Consider the following 25,304-nt stretch of genomic DNA (forward strand, 5'->3'; position numbering starts at 1 on the left):
ATAAAATTGTAAAAAATAATAGAAAATAAAATAATAATAACAAAAAACTACTGACACCCTCCACTGCCCTACTGACACTATCCTGTACTCCTCTCCTGTACATACTACCCACCTCCATACACTCCGTTCTCCTCTCCTGTACATACTACCCACCTCCATACACTCTATACTCCTCTCCTGTACATACTACCCACCTCCATACACTCCATACTCCTCTCCTGTACATACTACCCACCTCCATACACTCCATACTCCTCTCCTGTACATACTACCCACCTCCATACACTCCATACTCCTCTCCTGTACATACTACCCACCTCCATACACTCCATACTCTTGTACTGCACATACTACCCACGCCATATACCCTGTACTCCTCTCCTGCACATACTACCCACCACCATACACTCCATACTCTTCCAGTGCACATACTACCCACTGCCATATACTCCACACTTTTCTCCTGTAAGTCATCTCAGATTCTATTTAACCACACCCCCTTTAAGCCACGCTCAATATTTAGCGTAACCAAGTCCATGCTTCGAGCGCATTATTACTTTTGTTGATGCCTGTCCCTGCTGAACTTTCTGAATTTGAAACAGTGTATGGTCAGCTTTACTGAAAAGAGCATATAATACTTTGAATACTATAGTGAATGCAAGGTTGATGACCTCAGTGCCCTTACTCCGAGTGGTTAATGTTTCTGGAAAGTTAAAGTGATTCTAAACCTCAGACATGAACTATGCATATCCCCTATGGTGTGTACTTGTCTCAATTAAGAGCACTAAGTGTCACTTTTTTCTACTGCTTTGTTCCTCTGCTATCAGCATGAATCACTTCTGACAAGTTTTTCTGACACATAGAGAAAAATGGTGACTGGGAGGGACCTCCAGCTTATTGAAAGCCTCGGCTCTGTTCCTGTGTGCTGTGTGAAGAGGGGGTGTGTCCTTTCCCTCCAATCAGCTCTCCGAGCTCTCCTCACTGAGCCCTGCAGAGTGTTCAGAAGTTCAGCTCTCCACCCCCTTTTTTCTGAAGCCTCAGAATTATAAATTCAACACTTTTAACAGCTGTAGAGAAGAGAAGACTGCAGATAAACAGGTACAACTTAGGTAGGAGGATTTATTTAATATTTGTGTATCACCTGAGGCCAATCTCTTCACTGGGTATATGTAAGGGTTTACAACCCAGATTTATGCTGTATCTAAGCTAAGCTGAGAAAAGAACAACAAACTGCAAAATGGTAAATGCAGAACCTAAAAGTTTTTTTATTTTTTTATTCTTGTTTTATAATGTCAGCATTATTGAATTGTCCATCAAATATTCTTCTGTGTAGGTTTCTTTCAATGCAGAAAGTTTGGAGTTCAAGTGATACCCTTTATTGGCTAATTTGAGATAAAAATAACACAAGCTTTCGGTATAACAGAGATCCCTTAGTCGGGCTTCATACATTTCTAAAAAATTGTCTCTGAAGCTGAAATATTATACAGAGCTACAAGGAGGGGCAATGAATGGAAAAAAACAAATGTTAAAAGCTGTTAATTACTTGTTAAAAATACTATCCATAGCAGTCTTTAGAAAATGTCATCCAAATTAGTGAATGAGATAGAACATCCTCATCAAAAGGAACACCTCACTTTATTATATTGAAGCTGCTAGCACCAAATCAGTATAAGTAGCCATTAGATAATAAACATTTGGCACTGTCAGTTCCAGTGATCAGAGCAGTGCATTTAGGAAGGAACCATACAGCCACTCACTGCATATTTCTCCCTGTGCAATATGGGCCTTCAACTCAGGCAAAGGACTCCTGGATCTTTCAGATTTGTCCTTTAGCGTGTATGAACAAATCTTATAAATATCCAATCTAAGTATATGGTAAACTGTAGAGATGGCACCATAATCTTCTACAAGAATATTGCACCTCATCCATTAGCATTTATGAACAAATCAAATTACTGATAACTGCTAAAACGATGATATAACCAGTTGTCAATGCAGCACCTGTGAGAGATAGAGAAAAAAGTGATTTTAGCTGTTTTTACATTTCTCAAAAATACAGATAAAAGAGACTAGCTTAAAGCAGTAGTAAAGTCAATGTGCAATCGGGTTAGCATAGAGCAGTGATGGCAAAACTTGGCACCCCAGATGTTTTGGAGCTACATTTCCCATGATGCTCATGCAATCTGCAGTGTGGTTGAGCACCATGAGAAATGTAGTTCCAAAATATCTGGGGTGCCAAGGTTGGCCATCACTGGCATAGAGTATTTGCATGTAACCCTGACAGGCAGCATGGAGGATGGTCAAGTTTGGACAAAAACATATAGAAAATCATGTGCTGGAAATACCTTGCTATTATCCTCTAGCTGACATCCCCCACATACAGTTCAGGCATTACCCATAGGTGAATTCGTCAGAGCAAAAATAAATTGTTCTGTACAAGATGATTATATACAGGAATGTAACATTGTTTCAAATAGACTATGGAGATAAAGGTGATTGAATTCTGTTATGTGCCACATCCCTAAATTCAACATACAAAGTGGGAGTTCCCCTATTTTTGGGACTTTAAGGGCACTCATTTGGTATCAAGTGAAAACCATAACTAGTAACTTTATAGGTTTTATAAAAACGAATTTTATTAATACATCATTGAATAAAAAAACATAAAAGCAACATGGTATGAACAGTCTTTTGAATGCACCAACTGTGAGAATGACATTGATGTGATATGACTTCCTCCACCCGATGCGTTTCAGAGATTGAATATCTCCTTCATCAGGGCTGCGAGATGTAAGTTTCATATCCAAACAAAAGGTGCTATAGATGAACATTCCATGTTTTAATAAAAACCAAGTTTTACAGTCCTGCTGATCCCCCTCAATCATCAAGGTAATATAAATGAAGTGGAAGGCCAAAGATGGCAAAAGGAAGCGCCATAGAGCACTGTACCAAGGTAGGGAACACTGAGGCCTGAACGACTTGATTCAGGTTCGAAATGGCTGAGGAGAGCTGTGTCCCTCATGAGTGTACAAAGAAAAAAGAAAAGGGGCGCACCGACCTAGTGTATTACCGCTAAAACCATTTATTAAAATTTTAAAAGTATGCAGTATACTCACAAAGCAGGTGTGAATGTACACACATCAACATAATGTACATAAAATCTCCAAGGTAGCCAAGGTCCCACACAAAGCTGAATGGCATGCAGTGTGCCGTATGGGGCTGCTGTGGCTGGGCTGAAGCCAGCAGCAACTTTTGGCTCTGAGGAAGGGGACTTGCCCCTAAAACGCGTCAGCCCAGCCACAGCAGCCCCATACGGCACACTGCATGCCAGTCAGCTTCAAGTGGGACCTTGGCTACCTTGGAGATTTTATGTACATTATGTTGATGTGTGTACATTCACACCTGCTTTGTGAGTATACTGCATACTTTTAAAATTTTAATAAATGGTTTGAGCGGTAATGCACTAGGTCGGTGCGCCCCTTTTCTTTTGTCTTTTTCCCAGTTGTTTCTGGATACCCTTGATCCTGAGGGGGCAGCAAGACCATAAGCATTTTTCCACCTGAGTTTGAAGTATCTCTCTTCCCTCCGTCATATTTTACTCGAGTGCAGGAGAACTTTTTCTACTACTCCTCATGAGTGTACAACAGGAATGGGGAGTTGTTTCAAATAGACTGAGAGTGTAACTTTAGTGAACGTCTCATAAACAAAGTGGCCAATGGAAAAGATCGTAGCATACTCATTAGTGATTCCCCTACTTCCAGAAATAAGAAGCAGCGCTCATGCAGGAATGGAAGGGGTTTGCCTTTTGTCACCACATTTTCAACACAATATGATGAAGTGGTGAAGATTAATAAACGTTGCCTTCCCATACTCTATATGGATGGAGCTCTTTATTAGATCCTTCTGCAACAGGGCTGTTTCTTCTATAGTAAAAAGGCTCCCACTCTAGGTACTTTACTGTCCCCATCTCTTTTCCGTTCCACAGCCCTCAGGCGTCCAAGTCATGGTTGCGAGCTGTGGGATCGTATCCATGTGGTTTTTCCACATGCAAACAGTGTATAAGGTATGAGCAAAGTAAGAGTGTCACCTCTTTGCCCACAAGAAGGACCTTTACCCTTAGGAATTACATTATTGTAATTCCAAGAAGGTTATTTATGTCATTGAATGTGATATTTGTCAACTGCAATACATTGGTTGTACCATTCGCAATTTAAGATTGAGAATATCAGAAGATTATAATGACAATGTGTCTTAGCATTTTAGTGAGATACATGGAGGGAATCTTAAATCTTTTTTTTGAAACAAATATATGTGTTTGGCATTTAAATGGATAATGCCATTAGGTTTCCACTATGTGTGCATCTTATTTCTTTCTTTTCATTTGATCTGGTCCACCCATCTACATGTGTCAATACTTCATCTTCACTGTAATTAAGAATGTACCGCCCCTATTTGTTTAAGGGCTGTTTTATAAAAGTCTCATTTTAATATCTGTATATATGGTATGAGTAAGGCTACAGTCAAAGCGCGTTAGCATTTCCATGTTCATATTGCTGCCTTTGCTGGAATAAATTGCATTAAGAAGAAGTTTTTTTTCCTCTACTCAAAAATCCTCCTCACCTAGGCAAGAAAGGTGAAAGAGCTAGCTGCACTCTGCTGAAAGCAGGTATCCCTTTAAAAAAAATTGCACTCCAACCCTTTCATCAATTTCAATTTGTTGAAAGGGCTGGAGTGCAAAATAGAAGAAAAAGTTAGTGAAGGAATTGAAGTGAGTGATTGAAAAGGATATCCAGGAACCTAGCATTTGGATTAGGAGAAGTCAGCAATGGCTGCCCCCAAGTTCTCTTTGGAAAAAATGTAGATAACAATATCTAAGGTACTTTGGCCTATGCTTACCAATCGATACAGAAGTTAGACTGGTGGCTGTGGTTGTACTTTTTGTTGTCGGTGATTGTGTCCTGTTGCTGCTTATCCGGATGCCCTCTAGTGCTTGACTTAGGGCTTGCAGCTGAGAGGTATTGAGCTGTGCACGCTGGGATTCTGTAACCATCGCTCCATTTTCAGGTCCTAGATTAGATATATGCTCTACTGAGAGCTCCTTAAAAACACAGTATGTATTAGCTTTGTTTCCATTTTTTTGTGCAAGTATTAATTCTCCTTAGCTAGGAATCTACTTTCACTATGCACACATATTTCAATGCAATAATCAACATTTTTTTCATAGTGCAGTAAACGTTGAAATGCTATGTATGTTCATTTTCAGAATCCCAGTAATCATGTTCCATGCCAGGGGATGGAGTGTTTCCAGTGTGCAATCATAGGTGTTTTTTGTACATACACGAGAGATAAAACAAAACAGAGCGCATTGTACAGTGCTAGTAAAACACCTTTTAATAAATAATGTAATAAAATGGCCTTGATTGGGGAATACAACCAGGAGAAGCCTCTTCCAAGGTACCCAGGTAACATCCACAGTTGCTGAACCTACTCTCACTATTCAGCATGGAAAGGGTGAGATGGAAGCATGGATGGAACCCTATGGAGAAAATGCTGAATTGGACTATGGAAGAGGTCACTGAAAGAGGTCACTGGTCGCAAAACAACAGCTGAAAATGGGGACCAAAGCTATTACCTGGATGTGAGAAGGGTACCTCTACTTACATGTTTTGGGCCATGCCACTTCATCGGAGTTAAGGACTGAAGTACACTAATTGTTTGAATACAATACTCAAAGATTGACACCATTCACACTTCAGCATGGAGAAGCAAGGATCTCTTTACAATGACTCCAGTAAGCAAGAAACTGGCATTGTCAGATAATGACCAATCCCATGTAAAAGGCAGGCGCATGTATACACTGAGCCACCAGATCCCACAGTTGCTCAGGGGAAGCAAGTGGCTTCACTATAAAGCAGTGGAAATAGGGGAAACAGGCACTCACATCTCTCCTACTACCTTTGTCTGTTGAAAGAGAAGTTATGTTACAAAGAGGCCAATTTATAAAGTAGGGAATCTGACATTCAGCAAGCATTCTCTGCAGGAGAACATTCCAGGTCCTCTAGTATCAAATGACAGTGATAGATTCACCATCGGAGAATGTTTGGTCAAAGTCACATGCGCTGGTTTACAAGAAGCACATATGTTTTTATAGGCATTTATTTATATTTAACTTTTATTCTCTGTGCATAGCCATAACATTAGGATGACCCTTCTAATATTGAGCAGGTCCCTTTTTTGCTGCCAAAACAACCTCTTTTTCCTCCAAAACAGCCCTGACCCATCATGCCATGAATTCCAATAGTCCTCTGCAGGTATTCTGTGGTATCTGGCACCAAGCTATCAGTAGCAGATCTTTTAAGTCTTGTAAGTTGTGAGGTGGGGACTTGCTTTTCCAGCACATCTCACAGATGCTTGATGGATTGAGATCTGGAGAAATTGAAGGCCAAGTCAACACCTTGAACTTATTATTGTGATCTTTAAACCATTCTTGAACAATTTTTGTAGTGTGGCAGGGCGCATTATCCTGCTGAAAGAGGCTCCTGCCTATCACCGTTTCAATGAAGAAATGTACTTGGTCAGCAATAATGTTTAGATAGGTGGTACGTGTCACTGAAACAACCACATGAATGGCAGGACCCAGGTTTCCCAGCAAAACATTGCTTAAAGCATTAGACTGACTTCGCCTGCATTCCTTCTTATACTGCATCTTGGTCCCATCTCTTCCCCAGGCAGGCTATGCACACTCACCCTGATATCCACATGATGTAAAAGAAAACCTGATTCATCACACCAGGCCACCTTCTTCTACTGCTCTGTTGTCTAGTTCTGATGCTCAGTGCCCACTGTAGGTGCTTTTTGCTGTGAACATGGGTCAGCATGGGCACACTGACCGGTCTGCGGCTACGCAGCGCCATACACAACAAACTGCTTTGCCCATTTTTTTCTGCTTTTACCACATCAACTTCAGGACCAACATATTTACTTGCTGCCTATAATATCCCGCCAACTTTCAGATGTCATTTTAATGAGATAATCAATGGCATTTACCTGTCAGTAATCATAAAGTTATGGCTGATTGGTGTATATACATTATATTCTTTTATTAGGTATGTATGCATTTATTTATATATGTATTGTGACGGAAAGTCAGGTAAATCTGTGGATGTAGTCACAGACAGGAGATACATTTCCACCTGGTTTAGAAAATTCACCAATTACTATAGGGTGTCGGCTGCAAAGGTAGCCAGAACTGTCTAAGGAAGTTGAAAGGCCTTCAGCTGTTCGTAATGAGGAAGTTAAGGCCTCTATAATTTGTCCAAAGGAAGTCTAAGGATTGCTGCCTCCTGACGCTGTGTGAGCTGGGGAGAGGAGGACAGTTAGATGTGTGCCTCCCGACGCTGTGTGAAGCCTGGGAGAAGGATTGCTGCCTCCTGACGCTGTGTGAAGCTGGGGAGAGGAGGACAGTCAGATGTGTACCTCCCGACGCTGTGTGAGCATGGGAGAAGACCTCCTGGAGCGATGTGCGCTGAGGAGGGTAAAAAGTGTGAAGACTACTCAAGGTGAGGTCTTGGACTATTTCTATGTGGAAAGAAATAAATGCACTGCTTGCTATGTGAAGAGAAAAGCAAAGGGACAAGTTCAATGTGAAGAGGAAAAGGGACAAGTTCAATGTGAAGAGTAAAGGGACATGTTCAATGGACATTTGTTGTGTGAAGAAAAAACATGGACTATTGAGTGTCTGCTGTAGGATCAGCAAAGTTTGCCCAACAGTAGGTTGGAGACAGACTCCGTAGGTAGGTTCCTGTATGTGAGAAGGTAGCCGCCCACAGTGGCAAGGATTTATTTTGTGTTTTTATTTTATTTTGGATGTTTTTGACGCTTGCACTTGTGTGAAGAAAATTGCATGAATAAACCAAACTGTTGTTTGCAACCACTTCTTGGCTATCTCCCTGTGTAACGAATCCCCCCAAGGGGTCATCCACGCCCGCCACCGAGCTAATCTCCCACAGTATGTATATGTATGGGTGATTCTTATATTCCTGTTTTTCTAATATATTTATTTACATATATTTACTTTCACATTTATTAAATGGTATTTTAATTCATGATGATGTTTTATGTAAGTTGTGTGTGGGCAGGGTCTGTTTGCCCTCCACGCAGGCATACCTTTCTTGTGGAGCGCTCTCATCAATGCCCGGGACCAGGCGGAGACTGCGGTCATGTGAAGAATCTAACATGAAGGCAGTTTCTCGACTTCCTCTTAAAAGTGCTGTCTCATGTCACTACACAGGGTATCTGATGTATATGTTGCATTAGGAGGAACGTGCTGAGCTGGTGCCCTCTCCACCAGCCCAGTGCACCTCTGTTACCTCCTTCCAGAAAGGGGTCCCGCCAAGCACATAGCATGAACCTCATGCATGCTCATTAACTTCTTTCCCGTACCTCACGACCAGGCCTCGGATCTCTGGTTGCTACTGCATACCAACTGTTAAGAAGGGAGCCAGCCCATCAACCTTCTCACTACTGGAGCACCTGACATCTTACAGGGTACCACAGCTAATGACCGGTTGCTTGATATTGTGAACTTGTGCTCGTTTATTATTAGCAACCACAATCCTTCTCCTTGTCTTGCCGAGCTAACCCTTTTTGAAGTAGTGTTGCTTCATACCCCTTTGTGCTTTACAGACCCTGGTTCTTAAAATACTCCAGAACCAGCATGCACCCCTTTGAATAACTTCAGACCAGGTTTGCAACAGATAATGTAACTTTACTGGTGATACTTTAACATTACAGTCCAATATAAATAAATCCAATTCCTAACACTAACTACAGTTGTGTGGCTACCCAGGCATACCTCGATAAGGTGATAGTCCATGCTGGTATTCTTCATGGCTTGGATGTCCTCCAGAAACCCTGGTACCTTCAGCGGACTTCAAGGCACAGCAGTTCCAGTACTACAAGTCGTGAGCGGGATTGACCAAGAGCCCTGGACCCCATCCTTCCCCCTTTTTATACCACAGGTGGGCTGGCTGGGACCAAAAAGCCTGGGTCCTGACCACCTCTGCTATCAATTTGCACATTTGCTTCCCTAGTGCAGAGTACACCCTTTCATTTTACACATACCTTAACCCTTTCCCCCAGCCTGGGCCAGCCGCTAACTCCTTAAACAGCATTGACACAGCCTGCTTACATGTTATGCTATGTATTATACCTTCAGCAGGTGAAGGTAGTAGGAGAACTATTAATGGCTGTTTCCTCTATTCCTACTACTGTAATGTGTGATGGATTGGTTACCCTGAGCTGCCTCCCACATGCACTAACAGTCATGGGATTGTACAACCACACAAACAACCACACCAATGCCACCAAAACAACAACTATTACAAAAGTAAATTACCATATATGTTTATATGGTAATTTACTTTTTGTTTGTGTTTCATCCATTCACATGCTCTTTTGGCTCCTTTTGTTTCTATTTGCAATGCACGCCCTTCCACCCCTCTGATCGCCTGGTTTGCTTTGCCCCTATGGTAGGTTGGTGAGCCCTGGCTCCTCCTCTCGCTTCCCACGGATGTGTGATCCTCGGGTGGAGGCGCGGGATGTGGAGGTATGATTACCTCCACTTCCGCTCTCCATGGCTGCATGCAGCTGCGTGGTGCGACCGAGTTCAGTGCAGCACTATGCGCGCTTCCGGTGCGCGCATTGTTGAGGATCTGACCCACGCCGTGGCGCATATCTATGACGTGCGTCCGGCGTCGGGTTGAGGTAGTATATAAGCGGGAGGTTTGGCGTTTTATACCTTTGTGAGAAGGCCATGCTCTCCATCGGAATACATGTGGGTAAGTACGTGTCGTTGGTCATGCCCGGAGGTCTGTTGCTTGATTGATGGCCATGCCCGGAGGTTTGCTATCATGCGAACCCTCAGGCTATGTCTCAATTTCAAATTATTTCTGTATCTCCCCATTAGGTGCTTTGTGCTACTGGGTCAACCCTATCTGGATACTTTTAGGTGGTTCCTCTGGCGTGCCTCAGAACGAGCATGACAACTAGACACTACCCACTGTATCTGTAGATGCTTAGCTGCTTTTTCCTCCATCGGCCTCTCCATAACTTATCAGCATTCTCTGTGAGGTAGCCATCTTTTTCTCGTTTCCTTCTTTTTCTTTTTATTCCTTTGCTTTTCCTTCTTTGTTTCTCCTCCTCCCCCCTCCTTTCCCACCCCCTTTTTTCTTCTTTTTTTATGTTTGGTGTGTGTTTTGTCCCCCTTTCCATTTTTTCCCATTTCTTTCTTTCCCTGTGTTGCTTCTTTTGTTCAATCTTTTTTCTCTCTTTCTATGTTCTCTGGCTTCTTTCCCCTTCCCTTTCTTTCCCTCTTGTCCTCCTAAGTTGCTTTTTTGTCAGGAGTAGTTATGTCTTTAAATATATTCTATATTTCTCTCTTTAGAGATAGGAGCTTTTGGGTTCCAAATCACTCTGTCTCATTATCGAGTCATATATAATTCAGTACCATTGAAGGTAAACTATTGCCTTTTTAAGTTTTATTTTTACTCTTACCTGCTTCAGCAAACACTTCCCTTGGATATCCCTTTGGAAACTTTTGGTGTTCTCTCTCTTTTTACTTTTCGAACCCTATTGGTTCTCCGAGGTCTTGCACACCGGATGAGCTATATATCTATCATCGCCTATTGTCTATACCTTTGTTACTGTATTGTATGTACCCGTTGATATGTTTTTATACATATACAAATGTCTTCCCCTACCTGGTTTTTAATGATGTATAAATAAAATACTTGATTTTATCACCTCTTCTATGATTTTTTCTACGGTACCATTAAAATCCCACCAGCCCTCATCATTTTTTCTTGGATCTTTGTTCTGTTCCTCTCTTTTTCTTCTTTTTTCTCATTTTTCTATTTTTGCCTCTTTGTTCTTCTTTCTCCTTCTCTTTCCTCTTTTTCTTTATTCCTTCTTTTTTCTCCTCCTGTCCCCCTTCTCTCCCCCTCCCTTTTTCTTTCTCTTCATTTTCTTTTTCTCTTCCCCCCTTTTTTTATTCAGCTTTCGTTTTTCCCCTTCTCTACACCTCTCTCCTTTCTATGCTCATTCATGGCCTTCCATGTATTTTCTGGATGAAGGCTCGAACACCTCGAGCCCCCATCCATCTTTTTTGGTAGTCTTTTTCTACCACAAATTGATTATTCAACTGGGATGTCGGTACTTTGCTAACATGTCTTGTATATCAAACACTTTAATCCTTTATTATAACATATTTTACCTGCCTTATCCAATGTCTTTTTTTTTGGTTTTCCTTTTTTTTTTCAGTATTATGGCCTTTGGATGTATACAAAAATAAACTGAAACTGTTTGAAAAAAAAAAAAAAAAGGATCATTGGGTCAAATATCTAACCAATGACCCCCGGACCATACCCTATTAGATTGCACTCTCGATTGTGAGGACTGGAGCGCAAGAATCTCCCCCCCCCCCCCCCCCCCATTTCTCTCTTTCAAGCACCTCTCTATCTCTGGCCTACCACTTATGTTTTGCCGTATGTGTATTCTTACTGACAAGTCTGGCAGCAGGTTTGTTCCTGTGTTTCAGAGGGTGTATCCGTCCTCTATTAAGGAAGGCCGACTGATACTGTGATGATGTAAAAGGAAACACAGGAACAAACGTGAGCATTCGGTCAGGTCTCAGGTTAAAATGTATATTACCACCATACTCTTATATAACACCCTGAATGGATATTACCTTCAGGCCAAAGGTAGGCCGAAGTCGATTAAAAATAAGTTAAAAAACAAGCTTTTGCTTCAAGTTGGGGTAGTAGATATGGAAAATGTAGATTTTTATACTAGTTTGGGTATTTGGTATATGCCTCCAGCATTTTTGCCAATGGTTACCTACATTTTACCTATTTTTATTTGTTTTATAATGTCTGTATTTTCCACAGCAGAGGCTCTACTACCTTTGTAACATTGCTTGCTTTTGGATTATGTATTGTGAATTGTAATTCCTTTACATTTTCTTCCTTTATTCACTATTGTAACTACTATATCTATGAAGGAGCAATGTTGTCCCCCTAGGACAGTGGTCTCCAAACTGTGGCCCAGGGATGGGAGGAATAGGGCAAAATAAAGGCCAATGACCCTAACAATGGGGCATAATTTCTACCACTGATACCAGCACCAACAATGGTGTATTATTTCTCCTACTGACACCAATGATGGGGCACGGTTTCTCCCACTGACACCTACGATGAGGCACTATTCCTTCCAATGACACTGGGGAACTATTCCACCCCCTAATACCAGAGATACGGAACTGTTTATTCTCAATGATGCCAAAACATTTTCTACTCCTACTGGCCACAGTCTGGCCCCCCTAAAGTTTGAAGGCCTGTAAACTGGCCTTTTGTTTAGAAAGTTTGGAGACCCCTGCCCTAGGACATAAAGCGTGTTAGGACTACAGGATACAAACAAGTAGCCACTGCCCCACCGATAACTGGTCTTTGCTACAGGACACTCCCCCTCTCATCTCCTAACATAGGGGGAAGTTCTCTGTAGTACACAGAGAAGAGCTGATAACACTGCTTGAGATACAGGGGAGGACTGGGCCAGGGGACAGGGGAGCAATTGCCCCCTGGGCCACTCTGATGCCACGTAAAAAGGCTGCACCGCTTCTGTACCAGAAATGCCTAAAGGATTCTTGGTGAAGAGAAGTAAAAAGTCCACACTGCTGACTTACTGAGTGTGGGATGAAGACAAGGACAGAGCACAGACCCCAGCACTGATAGTGTAAACTGTGTCTGAGCAGGGGCCGGTTCCATGCCCCACTGGATACTCTCCTTCGCCAGGCAGCTCCAACCGAGCTGTCCCACCTCCCCCCAACTGCCCCCTGCTGGCCAGGTCGGGAACCCGGATTTGGCCAGTGAGTAGAGAGTACCTGGAGTGGAGCTTCAGCCTGGAATGGGGGTCAGGAGGAGGCTGGGAAGAGGGAGAGTGGGAGGGGGGCCGAGTCGCTGAACCATGGGCCTCAGGTTTGTACTTGCCCCCTGGGCCAAAAGTTGCCAGTCAGCCCCTGTTGAGATAACACTGCAGAGAGTGCAAGAACTTAAAAGGTCACTGGATTTATGGACTGAACTTACATAGCATACTTAACAATAAGAAAAGAGATAAAATAATTTAATTGTCAAGGTTTACATACACTTTGAAAGAAAAAAAAAGCATTTGTTTGTTACCTTAAATGTCTGGTCTGGTATAAGTGAAACAGCTGTAGGTTGGATATAAGGCATTAACTTTGGGTCAATGGCCTTGAAATCTTTTTCGCTTAATGCAGCTTTAAAGGTGAATAAAAACAAAATAATTGTTAGTTGTCATCAACAAAATGTGACCCACATACGCATATTTTAGCCCTGACCCCACAAAATGTCCTCTCATTTATTGCAATAACAGCAGTTGCAACTTACTGACAAAGTACCTCTAAAGTATATCTAACAGGTTTTCCATGCATCGGGCCTGATGTAGGTCTGCCATTGCTACCGGTGACCTCTCCAGCCCATGTGAGCTGCGACCCTGGGTTTGAGAACTGAGACACTGACAACTCCGGCATCTTTGTTTGGTTGTTTTATTGTATTTTAGGGGATGCGAGAAGGGAATTAGTGGGATACTCCTTTGGCTCGACTATGTACAATTCTGGGACTTTTATAGTAATAATGCCCGTTAGCGCTGTCTTGACACCAGCCGACACTAGCAAACGCTTACTGGCGCTTTGAACACACTATCTCTGAAAGCTGTACTGGAACTCCGACTTAAGTCCAGAAGATCCAGGACTGTAGAATATTGAACTTCTGACACTGCTGGCACTCACAAGTCACTGACTACTCCCTCCAGCCTTGCACTGGCTTGAGGTAGCTTGTTGTGAATTCCTGTTTGGCTGCAACTCCTAACTGATGCACTACACACTGTGCACTGACTCTTCAGGGCCCAAACTGCAGGCGCCCCCTTTGACTCTTCAGGGTCCCCTAACTAGGTACCCCCTCTGTCACTTCAGGGTCCTCTACCTAGGCACCCCCTTTACAGCTAGCTGACACTTGGATCCTAGAACCTTCTCCAGAGCTGTCCCCACTGACTCTAGACAGACCCCCAGGGGCAATCCTCAGTACTCACAACCTGTGTAGGCTTTCCTGGGACTGGACCCCTCTTTCCCTCCGCTGGTTCTCCGCACACCGGATCCCCGCAGCTCAACTCAGCATCCTCTGGATTTTCAGAGAGCACCCTGAGACATCCACTTCCTCAAACAGGAGGAGAGACAGCCGTTCTCTCCCTCCTGGGACTCTGCTCCCGCCAAAGATGCTGAGTCACGCACTCCCCTCAGACTTATATCTACTCCCAGAATCCTTTGCAGCCGAATCTGCCTTCTGGGGTAGTTACAAGCCTGAATGTGTCCCTGATTGGGTTTCCTTCACTGCCCTATGAGAAACCTCTCACAGAACCAGTGGGGAGACTCCCCTCTCAGCAGACACACCTGGAAGCCATGACACCCTAACCAAAAAACAATCATGGCCCTGCTGTTAGGCAGACAAGGCCCACTACACACTTACCTAGCATCTACCTGTAGGGTGCTACATATAACTAAAAGCAAAACTTTTTTCAATTGTTTGGATACAGTGCAGAGAGATTAGAACATCAGGTTCTTATTGCTGTCTGTCCCCCTGTGCATTTGTCAAGTTTACCATTATCACTAAACCTGAAAGTGAAAGAAAATCCCAAACTTTGGGCTGTTACCAGAACAAGAATAGAGGGGAAATCTTCCAATGGGGACACTAGTTCTGGTAACATTGGTGACAAACAGGGATTCTCTTACTTTAGAGAGTTTTCCTCTCATCTACTACTTTAGGAAAAGGAAAATCTGCACAATGGGACACAGATGGTAAAAAAAAAACTTCCTGTAAAAATCAGTTTTTCCAATAATACTATATTAGCTAGAGGTAATATGCATTCCATAGTCAGTTAAATTACCTGCAATGCAGCCGATATCATTCAAAATAAAATGGCTCCACATTTCCACTTTTCCGTAGACCATCTCTGCCTGTTTTCTGAACACTTGCAAAATATTTGGGCTGCAAGGAAGGGATCCTAGCTTTGAAATAACAGATCTGGAAAGAAGGACAGATCATACCATTTGTGAAAGCAATCAAGATTTAAGTTCACCTATCAATTAAAACCATTGTTGTCATTAGACAAAGGGCCACCAGGACTGCACCTCTCTACAGAAGACCACTCTTCTCCAGTTACTTTTAATTTTTTTTTCCAATTTTTTATGTGTACTTGCAAAAGAGATCAACTTTTTTTTAAAAATTGAGATCACTGCCCTTTTTTTTAAAAATCTTTTTATCACTTATCCAGGTCATTGTATTTTTTCGGGTTTACATATACGAGCAATAGATAGAAGAGAAATGGTGGAGACAGACAAGCTAGGAGATATAATTTAGGTGCAAAAAAGGGCATTTAGGATCGAAGAGTGAAGCAAAGGTGATCAAATAGCCATGATACCATATATAGCCTCTGCCAATCAAGCCCCAAGTGTGCCTGCACTGGGGATAAAGCTGGATACACACTATACAACTTTTGTTGGTAGATTTCCATTAGAATAAAGCCCCGTACACACGTACCGATTGTCGGCCGTAAATATTCGGCCGCCGACCGATCGGCCGATTGTAGGCTTGTTAGTATGATGCTTCCAACAGCCGACAGCGCATTTTCGGCCGAACAGAATCTGTCGTGCAGACTTTAAAAATATTTGTTGGCCGTCACCAGAACGGCCGATTGTTCGCCAGTCAGTACAGATTTCGGCCGACAGACAGCAGATTAGCAAGACTGGGCATGCTCAGAAAAGAAAAAAGACAAGGAAAGTTAACATCACTTCTGCAGTCGGCTGTTGTTGGCCGACAAAATTTGTGTGCAGTCTTTTGCAGTTTTCAACAGAAACGACAGCCCTGGACAAAAGACGGCGGCCGATCGTTCGGCCGACGATCAGTACGTGTGTACGGGGCTTTACCTTCAACTATGTAGTGCAAGGGCTTGCCTGACTGCATACAAACTGAAAGTGTTTAGCTTTGACCTCATATTATATGGTTTTGGTAAGTCTAAAGCCCCGTACACACGATCAGATTATCGAACGATCTGTCGTCCGTCTTTTGTGGCATGCTAGTCTGATGTGGAAAGTGAAGAGGTTATTTTCATACGAATTTTCCCGTACGACAGAATTCTACTTCAGAAGTGATGCCATGTGTTGGATTGCTTTGTATGTGTTATTTCGTCTCTGAGCATGCCTAGTCTTGCTCTTAAGATTTTTTTCCGTCGAAAACTGTATTAATGAGACGAAAATCGGACGTTGTGTTGACGGACGATAAAAATTATATAGCCTGCACATCAGGATTTTGTTCGGCCGAAAAGTCGGAGTCGGCTGTCGAAAGCACCATACTAACAATCCAAAAATCGGCAGATCGGTCGTCGGACGAAATTTCCCTTCTGATTTTTTTATCGTGTGTACGGGCCTTAAAGGAAAAAATCTAAAGAAAATTGTATAGTGTGTATCCAGCTTTACATTGCAGTCTGCTATTGGCTGACTAGATGGTGAGCCCCTCCCTTCGGCTGAATGGCGTAAAAATAATGTGCAAACGTTTAAAAATAAAATAAAGTTGGTAAGGGATCATAATTACAATAGAAGTCTGCTGTCACTGCAAGATCCTGAAAGTTTAAATGCACATAACAGCCATATGTCAGATTGCTGTCATTATTGTAAGGGATTTACTAAAACTAGAGCGTGCAAAATCTGGTTCAGCTCTGCATAGAAACCAATCAACTTCTGGGTTTAAGCCCCGTTCACAGTAACTGCGAGTTTGAAATCGTGCGACTTTACCAAAAAACCCACGATTTTAAAGCCCCATCTCAGTGCGACATTGAAGACATCTGTGCGGCTTCATTCACAGATGTCTATTCAAGTCACACCCAAAATCGCCAAAAATAGTGCATTTACTACTTTTTCAAATCAGTGCGTCCCACCGATTTGAACAGTGCGATTGTCGGCAATAGGTTGCGATTGTCAAGCGATTTGATCTGTCAAAATGCATGACAAGTCACTCCAATGTTAACAGGGGCTTATAGTTAAAGCTTAATTAAACAAGCTGCAGTTAGAAGTTACTTGGCTACCACGCACAGCTGCACCAGATTCTGAGTGCTCCAACTTTCGTAAATCTTCCCCTATTCAGTCAACTTGGGTTAGATAAGAAGACATGGACAAACAATAAGTATACCATGTATGGACTAATGGCATTTATATAAATGATGAGTCAGAATTCCTTCAAATTGCAAAGTCTAAATATGCAGTGATAATAGCTGCTCTTTAACCATTCATCAATAAATCATTTTTTTAGGAAAACATACCGAAATTCTGTAGGCTTGATCTGAACTATCTCCTCGGGCTCAGCCGCACACAAGCTGCCTCCTAATCCTGCCAGTTCAAAGCTCTTCAACTCTCTCACTGATTTTCCCGAATCGTTCAAGAACCCATGTAGTATGGACTTTGCCTGCAAAGATAATAACATTATTTTACGTTATTTAGAAAATGAATATGTATTCTACAGAAGACAGAATCAAGGAATCCAAGCCTGAGGAAAAAGAGTGAACTTGTGTTTTATCTCAGAGGATAATAAAATGTAGAAGCATCTGCCCCTGAACAATAATGTGTTTCAGTCAAATAGTACTTAGGCCCTGTTCACACCTGATCGTTTTTCAGCTCGTAAAACGCTCATCTCTAAAGTCTCAAAACGCCCAACAAGCAAAATCCCATTCATTTCAATGCCCCCTGTTCACATATTAGCGTTTTGTCGCCTGAAGCAAAACGCCTGAAGCTCAAAAAAGTACATGAACTTCTTTTTTGGCAGATTACAGGTGCAGTGCGAAACAATTTGAGCACATTCATTGTGAATGGGCTGAATCGCACTGGACCGCACCAAAAGTAGTGCATTCACTGCAACCAGTTCGCAATGTATTTACCTCTGTACCAGGCGATCCGGTGCAGGTATATGCACTGCGTTTGCAACCTGCATTTGGGTTGTCGTTACCTAAACATTGACACCTGCTGCAGATCGCAACTGCAGTGTGTTTTAAGCGCGGGTTTCCCACACTGCATTCTGGGGTGAAGCAGCACATAAAGCGGCATTAAACCCCAGGGCTTTTTTTTCAGTGGGAACGCGAGGGAACGCAGTTCCGGCACCTCCAGCACTGAATGTATTTAATAGCAAAGAGTGTGGGGTGTGCCAGGCGGTCTATTGATGCTGGCTGCTGGGGGATCTATTGTCACTGGTGGGGATCTGTTTTGTATGAGGGTCTATTGTTGCTGGTGGGGAATCTATTGTTTCTGGGGGTCTTATGCTGCTGGTAAGGGATCTACTATTGAGCTAGAGGTCTATTGTTGCTGGCTGCTGGGAGAGCTGTTGGGGGGGGGGGGTGTCTAATGTTGTTGGGGTTGATCTTTTGTTAATGGGTGTGGTAATTTGTTGCGGGAGGTCCATTGTTGCTGTGTGGGGGGTCTATTGTTGTGTGGGGGGAGTCTATTGTTGCTGGGGGTAGAGAACATTGTAGCTGTTGGATCTATTGTTGCTGGGGGAGTCTATTTTTGCTGGCTGCAGGGGATCTATTTTATATTTTCATAATATATTTTTTATATATTTTATATTAGTATTTTCTGCTTTTCTTGTTATTAACGAATTCCATACACATTATTTAGCGCCACAAAATGATACTTGGTTCTGTATTCTCTAAAAGGGGCGGTACTGGGAGGTGGATAGGGGGTGGAACCCAGGGACAGTGCTCAGAGGTGGGTAGGGGGCGGAGACAAGGGGTGACTCCGCAGGGGAGAGATCCTGTACCTATTCTCTGAGAAAAAAACCCTGTTAAACCCTAAACCAAAAATGTAAAATTGCAGCTTACCAATTATTAGTCATGGTGGCTGCATTGGTTTTCTTTTTTAAGGCTTTGTTTTTATTTGGTGATCTGGCCAGTAGCATACCTCCTGTATTACAGTGCCCCCACACTGGATGAAGGAGCACAGGGGTCACCTTTGGACAGTAGCACTGTCAGTCTGGGGGTAGGGGAGTGTAAGGCTCCATGTACACGGGACGCTGGAAATGGCCGTTTAGGAGCAGTTGGGCGTTTTTTTTAGAAGCCCCTGAACCCATCTACATTTTATCTTATCTGTCCATGTACACCAGGTCGTTTACAGTCATTTGCAGGCAGTTGCGTTCAGGGACTGTTTTTAGAACGCAATTATTTGCGTTCGAACGTGTGTTTCCCGGCGTTTCAAATGCACAAACGCGTCTGAACGCGTCCGAACGCGTCTGAACGCGATGACCCGCGTTTAGCGTTCGCGTTTTTCCATTTTAAAGGGGAATAATTTTTATGACCTCTAGGAACGCTTCTAAACGCAAACGCCCGCAAACGCTGCTAAACGCCCGCTAAACGCCAGTACAAACGCGACTGAACGGACGTTTCAAACGTCCTAAAAATTCCAGCATTCAAAGGGACTTTTAACAACGTCCCGTGTACATGGAGCCTTAGATGTACTAGCAGATTTACATACACCGACAAAAAAAAGCGAAACTCCAGTTTACAATTTATACCAGTGGCGCCTGGGGGGGGGGGGGGGTGGCCAGACGAACCACACCACACACCCCCCCACCCTCTGGACCACACCAGCTCGCACACCATACCACCCCCCATGTCGCCGGCTCACTCACCCTGGACTGAAGTGGAGGGCAGGTAGCGGCTGCTTCCCCCGGCGGCGGCTTCCCTTGTGTCTCCTCCCTCCTCCTCCTCCTTGGCCAATAGCATGGCCTCTCCTTTCTGCCAATCGGGAAATGGGTCTCAGGACCCGCTTCCTGATTAGCTGGGAGGAGAATCAGTGTGATAATAGTGGATATTTATTCACTATTGTCACACAACTGGGTGGGCTCTGCGCCCCGAGCCCACCCGTTTTTGAAGCTTATTAGAGCCTCTGGCTCTAATCACATGCTTAAAAAAAAAAACACCATTGAAATCCGTGCGTCCGGTGCCCTGCATGTAGATTAGGGGTCTGGACGCATGAATAGGGGGGGCGGCGCCCCTGCGCCCCCAATGGACGGGCTGCCATGCTTTATACCCAGTTACAGCAAACTTTTTTTTCTTTTGAGATACAGGCTTTACATGAATAAATAAAAGCTGATCACTGTCCCATTCCTGTAAACTGATCTGCAGGAGAAAGTAAAGGTTCACCTCTGCATGAAGAGGACCTCATGTAACCTGCTGTTCTTGGTCACCATCCAGGGAAGAATTAGGATGGACTAAAAAGAGCGCTTAGAGCAACACTTCCAATGAGCTAAAGCAGACTGTGGCAGGGAAAGTGAAAGACAGAGAAGGCTCCTCTAAGTGCAGTATTCTAACAGTTTATTTAAGACATATGATTAGGAAAACTTACAAGCAGTCATTAGAAATCAGGCCTAAAAAACGCATAGCTCCGGATAAACTCCTGTGACACTCTCTCTGTAACCACACAGCCAGCCAGCAGCCATGGGGAAGGTGGAGCGCAAGGGCAAGATGGCCGCTGCACTTCCAGGTCGGTGTGAAATGCACACGCCAGATGTGACGTCAGGAGGGAGCAGTAACACGTTTCAGAGCATCCTCAGGTCTAAACAAGGCGCTTCTGAGCATGCTCCGAAATGCGTTACTGCCCCCTCACAACACCACATTCATCTTGCCCTTGCGCTCCACCTTCCCCACAGCTGCTGGCTGGCTGTACGGTTAGAGAGAGACTGTCACAGGAGCTCATTTGGAGCTATGATTTTATCAGCCTGATTTCTAACGTCTGCTTGTATGTTTTCCTAATCTTGTGTCCTGAATAAACTGATAGAATACTGCACTTAGAAGCGCCTTCTCTGTCTTTCAGTTGATCTGCAAGAGAGCTTGTTCTTTTGAAAAACAACAGACTTACTGGCCAGATCACCAAATGAAAATAAAGGAAAGAAAGCCTAAAAAAAGAAAACAAATGCAACTACCGCATCTAAGAATTGGTAAGCTGCCATTTAGTAAATGTTTGCTTTTGGATTTAATACTGCTTTAATAAACCCAATGAATTTCAGTTATTTTTTTCTGTTGATCCTGTCAGAAATCTTGGGAGTTGATACAAATCTAGTTCTCTCTGCCTTTGCTGCACTGTTAGCATTGTTCCCAGCTCAGTTCTATGAACTACAAAACACTGCTGCTAACACTAGGTTATGGAGATTATAAAAGGCTGCTCCTCCATAGATGTGATACAGTGGGCGAGTGTTGTCACCCTAGGACAGCCGCCCTAGAAGTGTGCTACTGGCAGGATCATCAGGTGAAAATTACAGAAAAAAACGCCTGAAAAAGAAAAGTAATGCCGCTACATCTAAAGACTGGTAAGTTGAAAAATGTGTTTTGTTCTTGTGTTTAGATACTCTTTATGGGGCAATTAATTTATTTTTAGTAAGCACATGGTTTGAAATTTTATTTAGGTTTGCTTTACTTAGGTTTGTCCTAGGGTGACAACACTCGCCCACTGTAAGTTTACTATGATGTTTGGGCAAACCTTCACATGTGTACATCCTTGCTCTCTTATATCTTTGTTATTTTAACCACTTCTGGACCGGAAGGATTTGCCCCCTTAATTACCAGGCAATTTTTTGCGATTCGGCACTACGTGCTACGCTGTACCCAAATAAAATTGATGTCCTTTTTTTCCACAAATAGAGCTTTCTTTTGGTGGTATTTGATCACCTCTGTAATTTTTATTTTTTGCGTTATAAACATAAAAAGCGACAATTCTGACAAAAAAAAAAAAATACATTTTTTTTAACATTTTAGGCCAATTTTTTTCTGCTACATATTTTTAGTAAAAAAAAAACCCCGCAATAAGCGTATTTTAATTGGTTTGCGCAAAAGTTATCACGTCTACTAACTACAGGAAAGATTTATGTAATTTTTTTGTTTTTTTCGGACCCCTAACTGACATTTTTGACACTTTTGTGGGGACCAGTGACATTACTACAGTAATCAGTGCTATAAATATGCACTTTTACTGTTATAATGACACTGGCAGGGAAGGGGTTAATGCTGTGGGTGATCAAGGGGTTAAATGTGAGCCTAGGGGAGTGATTCTAACTGTGGTAGGGGGGGGGGGGGGTTGGGCTTGTGAAATGATCACAGAGACCTGCGATCCTATAGAGAAGGATCACTGGCACTCTGTGATCATTCCAGAGAGAAGAACGGTCAGCTATGTTTACAACAGCTGACCGTTCTTCTCTCTCAGCGATGAGCGATCGCAGGTGTCAGGCGGCAATCGGAGCCACCTGCCCCGTGCATCCGAGTCCCTGCTGCCGAGTGAGGGCGGGAGCGTGCCGCCGGCGGCGCGTGCTCGCCCCCTAGCTGCAGGCGCGCGACCGACATATACCTATGTCGGTTTGCGCAGGAGGGGCTACCTGCCGCAGTATAACTGCGGCGGGCGGTCCTTAAGTGGTTAATAAATATAGAGATTTGAAGTTTATCTACTAGTGGGAAAGTGGATTAGCTACATGAGTCATGCTTCCTTGCTACATAAAGTATATGGCCTGGAGTAAAACTAGGAAGAGGGTCAGCATGACTGGGGCCTGCAGAAGAGGCAGTGGTAACATCGGGGTATTAATTAGGTTGAATCTGGTAGTAAGTAGTTAATTATCCCTGAGCCGGTGTAGTTGCGGCTGGGTGGCAGATACAACTAGTTAATGGTGAGTATATAGGCCTTCAAAGACCTTAAACCGGGCATAAGCTGAATGCATTGATTGCATTATATGCATTAAACTTGTTTTCTTCTAAGGGTCCTTTCACACAAGCGGTGCGCTCGGCGGACTCCGTTTTTCTCAACGGGGATCGATCCGCCAATCCCCGCTGAGCAGGTGGATGACTCCGTCTCGGCTTACTTTGCAGAAACGGAGCTGTTAGAGCCCCGCTCTCCTCTATGAGAGATCGGATAGAAACAAACCGCCTGTCTGTTTTCATCAGATCCTATCCGATTTGATCTGGAAAATAGGGTTTCCATCCGTCCGGATTTCACGGACAGGATCGGATGGGATGGTAGCGGGTGTCAGCGGACATGTCTCCGCTGACATCCGCTGCCCCATAGGGTGCATGGAGCATTCAATCAGATCCGCCTGAAAAGGCAGATCTGATTGGAAAGCCCGTGTGAAAGGGACCTAAATGTTGTATTCAATGGTTTGTAATAAAAAAGGCTGCTATGGCCATTCGACTCCAAATAAAATGTGTCGTCTGGTCATTTTGGAAGGGGGGAAGGGTCAAGTGTTTAATGTTTTATAGATAACCGGACCCTCAGCATTCTGCATGTCCATCAGTCAAGGAAATGTAGAAGGTTTTATAATCTTTTTTCATTTATTATGGTTAGGATTAAATAAATCAAATTCATAAATATATATCTTTTAGTCGGGCACGCATAAAATATTGCATATGAATATTTTATATTTTTATATGCAGTGAGTAGGTAAAGCTCTCCTTTTCATATTTTGCAGATACTCATTAACTTTTGTTGTAAAAAGCCTGTTTAAAAGATCAAGCTAGAATTTTAGGCCCCTTTCACACAGCGGTTGTTGTGCCGCTGGTAAAAGCATGTTTTATTATTTTGAAATTCCAACGCTCCTGGCACAAAGATTATTCACATTTGTACATTGCGATTACTTGCGTTTACATGCGGCTGCGTTTAGCTGCGGTAGTAAACTCTTGCCTTTTGTGTAGCCACTGTTTAATTATTTTTTCTTTGTACTGCGATTACCTGCGTTTATATACAGATAGCTGAGGTACATCACTCCTGGACGCTGCCAACTTTATTTTTCTTAAATGCACAAAACTGTATGTTATGAAAATAGTGTGTAAATGGGGCCATAGGGATGCATTTTCTGCATTTAGCTGCGGTAAATAAGTTCCTCTTTCCACAGCTAAAAGCCGATATCTAACCATTCGTGTGAAAGGGGCCTAAATTATTTAGTCAGAGCAGTGACTCTCCCTCCCTTCTGCTGCAATCTCTCATTAGAAAACCTAGAGTGGAATTTACTAAAACTGGAGATTGCAAAATCTGGTGCAGCTCTTTACAGAAAACAATCAGCTTCCAGGTTTTAGGCTAGGTTCACATTATTGCAGGAATGCAAGTAAATCGCACGCATTCCCTCACCTGCAGGCATCAGCAGCTAAAACGCAGATGTGAGCGAGTGACATTAATTCATAATAGCACCCCTATGCATTGGAAAATGCAGTGCGTTTTCAGGTGTGTAAAACTGCATAGTGTCAAAGGATCATGCAGATCCACGTGGCCGCGGACTTTCTCCCTGCAGGAAACGCAGATACAGCAGCCCATTCAAATCGATAGGCTGCTGTGTCCACGTAAACACGGCACGCACCAAGAGCATCAGTGTGAACCTAGGCTAATTGACAAAACTTAACTACCTCAGCTCCGGAAGGTTTTACCCCTTTCATGACCAGGCCATTTTTTTGCGAAATGGCACTGCGTTACATTAACTGACAATTGCGGGGTCGTGCGACGCTGTACCCAAATAAAATGATTGTCTTTTTTCCCCCCACAAATAGAGCTTTCCTTTGGTGGTATTTAATCACCTCTGCGGTTTTTATTTCTTGCGTTATAAACGAAAAAGGACTGACAATTTAAAAAAAAAAAAAAAAACATTATTTTTTACTTTCTGCTATAAAATACCCATTAAAAAAATGTAAATAATACAATTTCTTTATCAATTTAGGCCAATATGTATTCTGCTATGAATTTTTGGTGAAAAAAACCCCCAATACATGTATATTAATTGCTTTGTGCAAAGGCTATACCACCAACCATCTATGGAATGTTTTTATTTTCATTTTTTTTACTAGTAATGGCGGTGATCAGCGACTTATAGCGGGACTGCGATATTGTGGCGGACAAATCGGACGCCTAAGTGGCGCTTTTGATGCTTTCTGGGGACCAGTGACACTAATACAGCGATCAGTGCTAAAAAAATATGCACTGTCACTGTACTAAAGACACTGGCAGGGAAGAGGTTAACATCAGGGGCGATCAAAGGGTTAAATGCACTATGTTCCTATGGAATGCTTACAAACTGTGGGGGAGGTGCTTTGACTGGGGGAAGGTAAAGATCCGTGTTCCTGCTTAGCAGAAACACAAGATCAGTACATTCCCCTCTCACAGAACGGTGGTCTGCCTT

The 25,304-nt window shown here is 43.0% G+C and overlaps 1 protein-coding gene across 1 annotated transcript in view; it reads right to left on the minus strand.

Moving 5' to 3' along the window:
• Window positions 1–1,486: 1,486 nt before the first annotated feature.
• Window positions 1,487–25,304, minus strand: part of OTOA (otoancorin) — a 189,430-nt gene continuing 165,612 nt past the window's right edge. Inside the window, exons 25-29 of the mRNA XM_082261710.1 lie at window positions 17,440–17,582; window positions 15,013–15,149; window positions 13,233–13,330; window positions 4,897–5,098; window positions 1,487–2,001 (exon numbers count right to left, since the gene is read on the minus strand). Of these exons, the coding sequence (XP_082117836.1) occupies window positions 1,937–2,001; window positions 4,897–5,098; window positions 13,233–13,330; window positions 15,013–15,149; window positions 17,440–17,582 (645 nt within the window). The 3' untranslated portion in view covers window positions 1,487–1,936. The remainder of the gene's footprint in view (window positions 2,002–4,896; window positions 5,099–13,232; window positions 13,331–15,012; window positions 15,150–17,439; window positions 17,583–25,304) is intronic.

This window comes from Pelophylax lessonae (genome assembly GCF_965119305.1).
Source record: "Pelophylax lessonae genome assembly, chromosome: 6".
Classification (NCBI taxonomy): domain Eukaryota; kingdom Metazoa; phylum Chordata; class Amphibia; order Anura; family Ranidae; genus Pelophylax; species Pelophylax lessonae.